This window comes from Anolis sagrei, chromosome 11 (assembly GCF_037176765.1).
Source record: "Anolis sagrei isolate rAnoSag1 chromosome 11, rAnoSag1.mat, whole genome shotgun sequence".
Taxonomy (NCBI): Eukaryota; Metazoa; Chordata; class Lepidosauria; order Squamata; family Dactyloidae; genus Anolis; species Anolis sagrei.
In genome coordinates this window covers 19,489,293-19,501,264 of record NC_090031.1, presented here as the reverse complement: position 1 = coordinate 19,501,264, position 11,972 = coordinate 19,489,293, and the positions used below count along the sequence as shown (strand labels likewise).

Here is an 11,972-nt window from a genome sequence, read left to right as displayed (position 1 = left end):
AAAAGAAATAGACAAAATTGGAAGTTGGATAGAACAAATAAAGGAGAAGAGCAGCATTAAGGAAATCCTAGGCGAATTAAATATATCATGGCTCCATTGGGTCCAACTGGACCAATGGTTCAAAAATTGGAAAAGAAAGAGCTCAGGGGAAAGAGAACCAACGAAATTTTAAAATATTAAAAGAACAGGCTAAAGAAGAAAATGAGCATCAAAACGGGATAACAAGTATGATATACAAAATATTAATAGAGATTAAAGGGGGAAGAAAAGAGATACAAACAAGGGAACAATGGGAGGAAGAATTGGGAATAAAAATAGGAGAAAAAGAAATTGGGAAAAATTATGGAGAGCAAGACACCTCAAGAATGTATACATTAGGATAAAACTACTACAAAATGGTATGGAAATGGTACCTGACCCTGACAAAGATACACAATATGAATAAGGGTTGTTCAGAAAAATGTTGTCAAGAAAGGGGTACATATATCCACATGTGGTTGCGATGCAAATATGTACAGAGGTTCTGGGGAAAAGCTATAGTAGAAATAGAAAGTATTATGAAGAAAAAAATTACTGTATATACTCGAGTATACGCCTAGTTTTTCAGTTCTTTTTTTAGGCTGAAAAAGTCTCCCTTGGCTTATACTCGAGTCAAGATTTTTTATTATTTTACTCTATTCTTATTCTGATTATTATTTTAATCATTTTACTCTATTCTTATTACATTTATTATTTTATTCTTTATTATTGTTATTATTGCATTTATTATTTTAAACTATTATTGGAAGGATATGTAAACACATTTACACTGAAGAAGGTTACAATAATGCTTTAATCAGAGGACAGTCTTAACTTATGGTTTTATTCAAAAACATTTAACCTACCGATGCCTCATTTAATGCAATTTTATTGGTATCTATTTTTATTTTGGAATTTACCAGTAGGTGCTGCATTTCACACCCTCGGCTTATACTCAAGTCAATCTGTTTTCCCAGTTTTCTGTGGTAAAATTATGAATGCAATAAAAAGTATTAAAAAAAGACCTCCCATGCCTTGAAGGGACTCGCTGACACAAGCCTCCCTCCTGCCTTGCACACTCTCCCTCGCATGCACACCATGTTGCCAGGCATCGTGCACGCCTGCTCTCCCCTCCCTGCTTGGGAGTCTCAGAAACAGCCCTTCCACTGGCTTAGAGGCCAACCAATCACAGCAGAGGAGGGCTTTTGATGGGAGGATTTGTTGTCTGTTTCCAAAAAGAAAGAGAAGGACAGGCGGAGAGATCTTCAGCCTTCTATGCCAAAGGGGTTCCTAAGACCTATATATGTTTTCTGGTGGTCTTTGGCGACTCCTCTGAAACCACGTCGCAGCCCCCAAGTTGAGAAACACTGGCATAAGACAATAAGAAGGTATCGTTTAATACAACAGAACCACCATGCACTTTTTTTTATAAAATTTTATTTGTCAAAAGAAAAAAAGGCAATTGCCAATTGGAAACCTACTTATGACTCCAATTTCTTATTGTCTTTAAATTTAGACAAACGACTTATTGGTATAACGTTTGTAAACAAACCCCCCTTTTCCCCTTTAACATTTACCATCTACTCGTGCTGAATCCTTCCAAGGAGAATGCTCCAGCGTACCTCTCCAGGTCCTTGCTTTGCTCCTTTTATCAAAAAATGAAAACTCCATCGTGCATCTTTAAGGGCTCCAATCGACAAAAATAGGAAAAAAAGCTTTGGAATAGCCAATTGAGTTGAATAAAAATCCACACGAGTGCGGTTTGGTTGGGGCAGGAATCCACTCCTATGTCCTGGTAATCTGATCCCGCTCCATGAATCCTTGCCATTGATCCTCCCTATCCTATCCACATTATGATTTGAATCCAATGATCCAGCTCCAAGGATTGGGATCCAGTGAGCCCTCTCCAATCCAAACCTTTATAACCAGCAAAACCAAAAAAGAGGAGGCAGAAAGTTAGATACCGTAATGGAAAATAGGATTCTGGGGAATGATGAGTTATGTCTGCCGCGGAATATTCATCACGACGTGCATCGATAACTATCAGTTCCCCAAGACAAGCTTTTTGAATTGCAAAGCTTAGATTTTTAGCAATGTTAAACCATTTGAAGGAAACATTCTAGTATTTACACTGGGGGATTCATAATGCCAAAATATGGTACACGTTGCAGATTTTGAAGGTGGCAAAAACATTTTACAAAGTGGTCAAAACTTATTGCTAAAGTTATCTGCCTATGACATGTCTAAACTAAAAGCTCATTGTACTTAGTAAGGAAGGTAACAAAGCTAACTGAAGTTATCAGCAAGTCAATTCTGATTTATCTTGAAGGGGAAGAGGGTGGACTTAAGAAACACTCCCCCAAGGCATCCCCCACCCCACCCTTCTTAACATTGGTCTCATTCTGTTACTCTTAAGGTGAAACAGCAATGCTATATCAGTCACACAGAGGACATGCAGATTTTAGCAGTATTGAGATTATACACACAGGCAAGGAACCACCTGTGTCTTAACAGGTAAACTGATACACTGCAATCACGCCATATTTCCCCACCCCCAGGACTGAAAATCACATGGGTACTTTTAGCCACAATTGCTATCATGGTGATTTTAAAAAGACTATAACTAAATCAAAACAGGTCTAGGACAGATGTGTGTATCCAGTTAGTCTCTTAGAGTATAAGGTCAATACTGCCAATTTAATCTGTTGACAATAGCACTTGGAGTCATACCATTGCCTCCATTAATGATCTGATCCTCCTCAATCCTCCTTTTGACAATCCTAAAATGATTTGACATGTGATCCACAATCCTTTAATCCAAAGCATCCTTAATCCATCTCTTCAGATATGTCTACAGAAAGACACACGAAAAGGCAAGATAAAATATAAGCTTCCCCCAGAAGACAATTAAATCCCAAACATTCCCGACATTCCCCCCCAATTGCAGAACAAGGACATGTTTATACAGCAATATCACAGTTGGAAGAGAGTGGTGGCAGCAAACTAACTAGTGACAGCCCTGCCTAGGACATTGTTAAAATACAATTTATGAAAAGACGTGAGGGAATGTTGAGGTTAAGGAGTAAATATTCCACTAGGTATATCATACAAGTATGCAATTCAAACACTTTAGCCAATTTTGAATAAAACAGCTTGAATTATTGGTATTAAAAAAAGAATAGACTGCACTGAGTAAAAGAAAACTGCATACAACATGGTGGGGTTCTACAAAAAGGAGCACCATTAAAGATAAATTTATGTACGAGAGCGTGATCTGCTGTGACGGGGAGAGTAGCGTGGAGATCCTCTGCTTCGTCTCGGGGAATAACTGCGACTTCTGCTGTTGCTTCGGCTACGGCTTCTGCTACGACTACGGCTGCGAGAACGAGATCTTCCATAACTTGGACTTCTCGGGCCATCAACTTTAACACGGATGTAGGCAGTTTCTCCCTATCAAATAGACACAACTTTCGATTGAAAGGTCTAAGTTTTTCAGCTCTATTTGCAGGCATGCTGACAGACTGTAGATTTATAAGAACCAAGAAGGGAGTCACATCACATCTTACTAGGCAATATACTCAACATAGGATCATACTAGCTGTCTGTAGTGATCCATCCTGCAAACAGAGACTGGACTGCCTTACCTGCAATCCTACTGCATCCAATTGCAACCCTGCGCATCCAATTCTGGTCAAAACATTAAGTGGAAAACCTACCTCATGAGATCTAAACTTAGTGTTATCCAGTTTTCGCACTGCGTAGGTCATATCTTCCTTCCGTACAAACTCCACGACACCAGTTCCATCTCGGAAAACATCAGCATAACATACATCACCTGCTTCGCGCATGTGATCCTTTAAATCCTGCCAGCTTCCACTGGGAGGCAGTCCTGAACAAGAGACAGGTTGGAGGTTATCTAGAGAAGATTTCTACTGAAGTGAGGTGGAGACCTTTCAGAATTTACCAACGCAATATAGTACTGCCTTTGCTTAAAAAACCTGTCTGCAAACGTTCACGTGCATGCTGTCTTTGAAATTTAGGATTTGTGGAAGGAGAGGAATAGAAGTACTGGCACTGAGAATATGAAGTGAAAGATGTTTATTGGTATTGCAGCCCAAACCATCCTTTGCAAGCATGCTTTCATCTTCTTTCAATAGGACCAAATTCCTTCTTTGGAAGCTTTTAAACAGGGGCTGGATGGCCATCTGTCAGGGGTGATTTGAATGCAATATTCCTGCTTCTTGGCAGGGGGTTGGACTGGATGGCCCATGAGGTCTCTTCCAACTCTTTGATTCTATGATTCTGTGATTCTTTTGAAACAGTGGTTCCTAACCTTTTTATGACCAGGGAGCACTTGACCAGGGACCGCACTGACCAGCGACCACTCTCCAAAATTAGTATCAAAAGGATTACGAATCGGTTTTTGGTCAACTTTAGTTTGAAAAAATACATAAAGCAGAGTGCGAGACCCAACAAACTGTCCCTAACAGCTTTAATAATAACAACAACCATCATCATCACCGCCACCACTTTGGGCGACTAAATGGGGTCTTACAAAGGGCTGCTTTCCCATTATAATTCTTGTGTTTGGCAATGGGGGATTAGGATGATGATAATAATATAATAATGATGATGATGATGTTACTTTGGGGCTGTGGACCTTATTCACGGGTTAGGGACCACTGTTCTAAAAAGAGAAAGCTACTGTTTGTAAGACACCACATTTTGCGCAACTCACATACCCCCAGCCATAGTATGAGCCAAATATAAGCCAAGGCACCAAATTTTACCACAAAAAAGGGAAATGTATTGACTCAAGTATAAGCCGGGGGTGGGAAATACAGCACCTACTGGTCAATTTCAAAATAAAAATAAATACCAATAAAATTACATTAATTGAGGCACCAGGAGGTGACATACTTTTGAGTATTTATTTAAACTGTAATGTAAGATAATACTGTCCAACTCAGATTTATTCATTATTCTAACCTTCTTCAATGTAAATGTGCTTACATATCCTTCCAATAATAATAGAGTAAAATGATAAATGTAATAATAAAAATAGAATAAATTAATAAATGTAATAATAACAATAATAGAGAAAGCAATAAATAATAATACAGTAAAAAATAAATAACTTTGACTCAAGTATAAGCCGAAGGGGGCTTTTTCAGCCTTAAAAACGTGTTGGAAAACTTGGCTTATACTCGAATATATATGGTATTTGATAGCACTTAGATGAAAATACACTCTCTGTCAGGAGCTCCACACTTCTATTGCAAAGACCAAATAAACATTTCCCAAGAAAACCATGCTGTATCCCAAGCCAATGTGCAACTTACCAGACACTATTACTCTGTATTCTGAACGTCTAGATGGGGGCCCATATCTGCCCCTTGGAGCACCACCTCCTCCACCACCTCCTCCTCCCCTTCCTGTGCCTCGGCCACTGCGAGGGAACTCCACTCGGAGGCGGTATCCATCATAATCATATCCATCCCGTCCATACACAGCGTCCTCTGCGTCCCTAGAAAAACGCAAATGAAAGCTGTCAATGGCACTGGAAGCACATACTTTTTCCAGAGATACAAGATCCCATGGAGGCTTCCCTACAGTGAAACAAGAGAGAGAAACTCCAAGGTGTGCATGTAGAGTACGCAATCTGTATTTCAACTATTTTTTGAAAAAGCATGGAAAAAGAGATAGTACATGTGACACTAGCTAACATTAGCAAGTGCATGCCATGACTATGTATTCTGATAGTTGTAGATTTGCTCTTCAAAAGGTAGGTGAATCACCACAAAAACCATGACCTGAGCAACAAGCTTTGCAGAATTACTGACACAAGATTAGCTTGTGATGTCTCATGTCTTTCTCCATTATAATGTATACACAGAGGGTGCAGCCAGCGAAGATGAAAAGCCACCTAAACATAGTGCTGTGCCAAGGAGAAAGTTATTCTAAGCAACTGTGAGCAAATTAAACTTGTTTAACTGTTTTGTGCAGACTCTTGGAATATCTAGCAGTTTGATTTTCTTGTATGGCTTAAGAACCAGAAGAACTTATGGGGGCCTGCCTTGCCATCTGCCATTTTCCAGCCTCTTCTCTGGATTTCTGCTCACCAAAAAGATGCATTCCCACTCTATTGCTTGTAGATCAGGCATGGGCAAACTTTGGCCCTCCAGGTGTTTTGGACTTCAACTCCCACAATTCTTAAGAGGGCCAAAGTTTGCCTATGCCTGTTGTAGATAAGACAGCAAAAAACAAGTCCATGAAAAATACTGTGTTCTGCGTAACTAACAAATACCAGACATATTTTAATAGGTTTAAAGGAACAAAATTTAATTTACTTCAGAAGCAGAACAATTGCTGTTTTGTAGAGAAAAGAACAAGATGGTGACAGCAAAGAAGAGCACGTCTTCAACTCCAATAGCACTGTGGGAGGATGGGTGTCAAGTCTTGCACTCTACCTCCTGTGAACATGAGCAGTAAAGAAATGATATTTCCCATAAGCCCCATAGGCCATAAGTGCCAAGGGAAGTGGAGGTTGCAATCCCGATGAATCCCTTTCTGGTAAAATTGTTCAAATCACAACAATAGGATAATTTTTTATTACTTGTCCCTCTTCAGCTCGAGGCAGGGAACAACAGTTGAAATACAATTATGTTGTACCCTGCCTCCAGCAGAGGCTGGATGGTCATCTGTTGGTAGGGTTTGAATTGTGCTGTCCCTACTTGGTGTAATGGGCTGCACTGGATAGCCTTGGGAGGTGTCTCCCAACTCTAGGAGTCTGATTCAGAGACTGGTTGGCCCTCTGTCAGGTGGGCTTGAATTGTGCTGCCCCGACTTTGACATAATGGGCTGGACTGGATGGCCTTGGGGCATCTTACAACTCTAGGAGCCTATAATTCAGAGGCTGGATGGTCAGCCACCTGTTGGTAGGACTTCAATTGTGTTGTCCTTACTTGGCAAAACAGGCTGTGGTGGATGACCTTGGGGGGGGGGGTCCCTTCTAACTCCAGGAGTTCTCCAGGAATCAGGGGCTGGACGGCCACCTGTTGGTAGGGCTTGAATTGTGCTGTCTCTTGACATGAAGAGCTGGCCTTTGGGGGTCCCTTCCAACCTTAGGAGTCTATTTATTTATTTATTTGAAGTTTTTATAACCTGGTCTTCTCAACCTCCGGAGAGGGACTCAGGCCGGCTAACAACAGAGGATTCAGTACAATAAGATAAAGCAAATCTACATCATCAATATAAAATACATTAAAATACAATTCATACCATTTACAAAAAAATCAGTTTGTCAGAGTGAAATCACAAATTCATCGCCATCCGCCAGTAGGTCAACAGTTATTGACTCAGTCATCAATCTGCAAATGCAGTGTCCCAAAGCCATGATTTTACCAGCTTTCTAAAAGTTAGGAGGGAAGAGGCAGATCTAATCCATGATCTAGAGGCTGGATGTCTCTGTTTGTAGGATTTGAATTGTACTGTCCCTTAGAATCATAGAGTTGGAAGAGACCTCATGGTCCAACCCCCTGCCAAGAAGTAGGAATATTGCATTCAAAGCACCCCTGACAGATGGACATCTAGCCTGTTTAAAAACCTCCGAAGAAGGAGCCTCCACCACACTCTGGAGCAGAGAGTTCCACTGCTGAAGTTCTTCCTCATGTTCAGATAGAATCTCCTTTCTTGTAGTTTGAAGCCATTGTTACATGTCCTAGTCTCCAGGGAAGCAGAAAACAAGCTTGCTCCCTCCTCCCTGTGGCTTCCTCTCACATATTTATACATGGCTATCATAGCTCCTCTCAGCCATCTCATTTTCAGGCTAAACATGCCCAGCTCCTTAAGCCACTCCTCATAGGGCTTGTTCTCCAGACCCTTGATCATTTTAGTCGCCCTCCTCTGGACACATTCCAGCTTGTCTATATCGCTCTTGAATTGTGGTGCCCAGAATTGGACACAATATTCCAGGTGTGGTCTAACCAAGGCAGAACAGAGGGGTAGCATTTCTTCCCTAGATCTAGACACTATGCTCCTCTTGATGAAGCCAAAATCCCATTGGCTTTTTTTTTGCCGCCACATCACATTGTTGGCTCATGTTTAACTCGTTGTCCATGAGGACTCCAAGATCTTTTTCACACATACTGCTCTTGAGCCAGGCATCGCCCCCCATTCTGTATCTTTGCATTTCCTTTTTTCTGCCTAAGTGGAGTCTCTTGCATTTGTCCCTGTTGAACTTCATTTTGTTAGTTTTGGCCCATCTCTCTAAAACTGTCAAGATCGTTTTGAGGTCTGCTCCTGTCCTCTGGAGTATTGGCTCTCCCTCCCCATTTGGTGTCGTCTGCAAACTTGATGATCCTGCCTTCTAACCCTTCATCTAGTCATGAATCAAGATCCTGAACAAGACCGGACCCAGGACGGAGCCCTGCTGATGGCACTCCGCTCGTCTCTTCTTTCCAAGATGAAAAGGAAGCATTGGTGAGCACCCTCTGGGTTCGTCCATTTAACCAATTACAGATCCACCTCACCGTAGTTTTGCCAAGCCCACATTGGACTAGTTTGTTTGCCAGAAGGTCATGGGAGACCTTGACATAAAGGGCTGGACCAAATGGCATTTGAGGGTCCCTTCCAACCCTAGGAGTATATGATCTAGCTTCTCGACCTTTCTCATGCTGTGACCCCTTAATACAATTCTGCATGTTGTGGTGACCTCCAACCGTAAAATTATTTTCCTTCCTACTTCATAACTGTCATTTTGCTACTGTTATCAATCGTAATGTATATATCTGATATGCAGGATGTGTTTTTCATTCACTGGACCAAATTTGGCACAAATACCCAATACGCCCAAATTTGAATACGAGTTGGGGGAGGGGTGACTTGATTCTCTCATTTGGGAGTTGTAGTTGCTGGGATTTGTAGTTCACCTGGAATCAAAGAGTATTCTGAACTCTACCAATGATGGAATTGAACCACACTTGGCACACAGAACTCCCATGGGCAACAGAAAATACTGGAAGGGTTTGGTGGGCATTGACTTTGAGTTTTGGAGTTGTAGTTCACCTTCATTTAGAAAGCACTGTGCACTCAAACAATGATGGATCTGGACCAAACTTGGCACGAATACTCCATATGCCCAAATGTGAACACTGGTGGAGTTTGGGGAAAATAGTCCTTGACATTTTGGGAGTTGTAGTTGCTGGGATTTGTAGTTCACCTACAATCAAAGAGCATTCTGAACCCCACCAACGACAGAATTGGGCCAAACTTCCCACATAAACCCCCATGACCAACAGAAAATACTGTGTTTTCCGGTGATCTTCGTGACCCCTCTGACACTCCCTTGTGACCCCTCCAGGGGTCCTGACCCCCAGGTTGAGAACTGTTGCTACTAAGAGATTGCAACGTACTTTATCTAAGTTGTTGTAAGGATCAGTGTTGTTTGTGCTATAACTTTAAGTTGCTGTAAGGTTCAAGGCTGTTTGTGCTACAGCTGTTTCAGTTAATTGAAGAGTTAATTGAGTGTTATTTTCATGTGTATAAAGATAGCTACTGTGTGTTTAGTTCTTTGCCATTGTGCGTTTATGCTATTGTGCATCTATGCCTCTGTGCCGTTCTGCTTTGTGTAAGCCGGGGACTATGCTGCAGATGTCCTGCGAAGACACAGCCATGAGAAGAGGACAAGGATTCCTGTTTATCTCAGCTGAGTAATGATATCTCTCAGAAGATATTGTTTCATGTTACTTTTGTGGAAACAGTAATCCTGCTATTTTGTTTTTGTATGCTGCCAATACTACAATATTTTTCTTTTCTACTTTAAGCCGAAGTCTCGTGTGTTTTTCTTTTATGAGTAATTTCATCACACACACAGTTAACTGGGCTAGAGTCAGTCTGCATGCTACTCAGGAGAACAAACCCTATGAGGAGCGGCTTAAAGAGCTGGGCATGTTTAGCCTGAAGAAGAGAAGGCTGAGAGGAGACATGATAGCCATGTATAAATGCGTGAGAGGAAGTCACAGAGAGGAGGGAGGGAGCTTGTTTTCTGATGTCCTGGAGACTAGGCTGCAATGGAGCAATGGCTTCAAACAATACAATGTACAATAAAGGAGATTCCGCCTGAACACGAGGAAGAACTTCCTGACTGTGAGAGCTGTTCAGCAGTGGAACTCTCTGCCCTGGTGTTGTGGAGGCTCCTTCTTTGGAGGCTTTAAAACAGAGGCTGGTGGGCATCTGCCAGGGGTGCTTTGAATGCAATATTCCTGCTTCTTGGCAGAGTGGGGTTGGCAGAATGGGGTTGGACTGGATGGCCCATGAGGTCTCTTCCAACTCTTTGATTCTATGATTCATGCTAACGCATGACAAGAACCACTGAGCTAGAGGCTGAATGTCCTTCTGTTGGCAGGACTTGGATTGCACTGTCCCTTGACATAAGGGCTGGACTGGATAGTCTTTGGGGACCCCTTTCAACTGTGGGAGTCTCTGAATCGAAGAATGGACAGCCATCTGTTGATAGGGCTTGAATTATACTATCCTTTGCCATGAAGGGCTGGGCAGGATGGCCTTTGAGGGTCCCTTCCAGCTCTAGGAGTATATGATCTAGCTAGAGGCTGGATATCCCTCTGTTGGCAGGACTTGGATTGCACTGTCCCTTGACATAAAGGGCTGGACTGGATGGCCTTTGGGGGCCCCTTTCCACTGTGGGAGTCTCTGAATCGAAGAATGGACAGCCATCTGCTGATAGGGCTTGAATTATACTATCCTTTGCCATGAAGGGCTGGGCAGGATGGCCTTTGAGGGCCTCTTCCAACTCTGATTCTGAAGTTGGGTGGCCATCTGTTGGTAGGGGTTGAATTGTGCAGTCCAGACTTGACATAATGGGGGGGGGGGCGGGGGCTCCTCACCTGGGGTCCTCGAACTCGACGAAGGCGAAGGGCGGCCCCCCGCGGCGGTTCTTGAGGTCGATGTCCCGGATGGCGCCGTACTTGTAGAAGACGTCCTCGATGTCCTTGGTGCGGATGTCCGGCGGCAGGTTGCCCACGTAGATGCGGCAGTCGTTGTTCCCGGCCGGGCCGCGGATCACGCCGCCGCCTGACATGGCGAGGTCGGCAATGGCTGCGGTTGGCGGGGGCCGAGGCTCGTGGAGAAAGGGAAGGCCGGCGAGAAGGGCCCCGCAGCGGGGAGAGGAAGGGAGGGAGCGAGCGAGGGAAAGAAAGAAAGGAAAGAAAGAGGGAGAGAGGGGAAGCAAGAACGGGGCCTGAGAAAGCGAAGGAGGGATGCAGGCAGGCGCCGGGCCCAGTCGACTGGGAGGGATCCGCCTCGGACGCGCCTTCCCTCAGAGCGACACAAAATGGCGGCTCTACCTGCCTCGCGCAAGGATCCTCTCAGTCTCGCGCGCGCGCGCCGTGACGTCACTCTCTCACGCTTTCTCCTCAGATGCCTCCGCCTTTCCAATTGCGCATGCGCAAGAGAAAAAAGAAGTCCCTCCGCTTGCAAACGTTTTCCTTACGCTCCCCTTTCGATTACTCGCCACTCGAGGCCGAGGCCTAGGAAAGACGCGCGCAGCGATTCTCCTCTATTTTCCCCCTTGTTCGGCTTGGAAGAAGATCCGGCTCAAGGGGAGAAGCGCCGCCTTCCCACCATGCAACGCGCGCCAGAGCGCCTTCGCGCCAAAGCCAAGCACGAGGCCCACAATGCACAGCGAAGCACGCTTAGTCGGCTATTGTGGTGCCTGACGGAAAAATCCTACCAGAGAGACTCCCTGAAAGGAAAATTCAAACATGGCCCCGTATTTTTTGAAAGAGAGAGCAGACAAGGAGATTTAAATGTAGTTTAAAAAGAGAAAGACGAGCGAGCAGGGCCGTAGCCAGAAAAATTTTTCGGGAGGGGTTGAAATTTGGGGGGGGGGGGGAGGGGTTGAAACCTGCCTTCTATTTATGTTATTTATTCATTTA

General features: G+C 43.6%; 1 protein-coding gene across 2 annotated transcripts; it reads right to left on the bottom strand.

Moving 5' to 3' along the window:
* Positions 1–1,435: 1,435 nt before the first annotated feature.
* SRSF1 (serine and arginine rich splicing factor 1) lies at positions 1,436–11,623 on the bottom strand. 2 transcript variants are annotated; one of them, XM_060757092.2, is made up of 5 exons: positions 10,923–11,616; positions 5,361–5,545; positions 3,735–3,907; positions 3,282–3,468; positions 1,436–2,869 (listed from the first exon to the last, which is right to left on the bottom strand). In XM_060757092.2, the coding sequence occupies exons 1-5, from the start codon at positions 11,114–11,116 to the stop codon at positions 2,847–2,849; spliced, it is 762 nt and encodes a 253-aa protein (XP_060613075.1). In that variant the 5' UTR covers positions 11,117–11,616; the 3' UTR covers positions 1,436–2,846. The 2 variants fall into 2 exon arrangements, with proteins under 2 accessions (XP_060613075.1, XP_060613076.1); XM_060757093.2 differs by lacking the exon at positions 3,282–3,468 and having other exon boundaries at positions 10,923–11,623.
* Between the last annotated feature and the right edge of the window lie 349 nt (positions 11,624–11,972).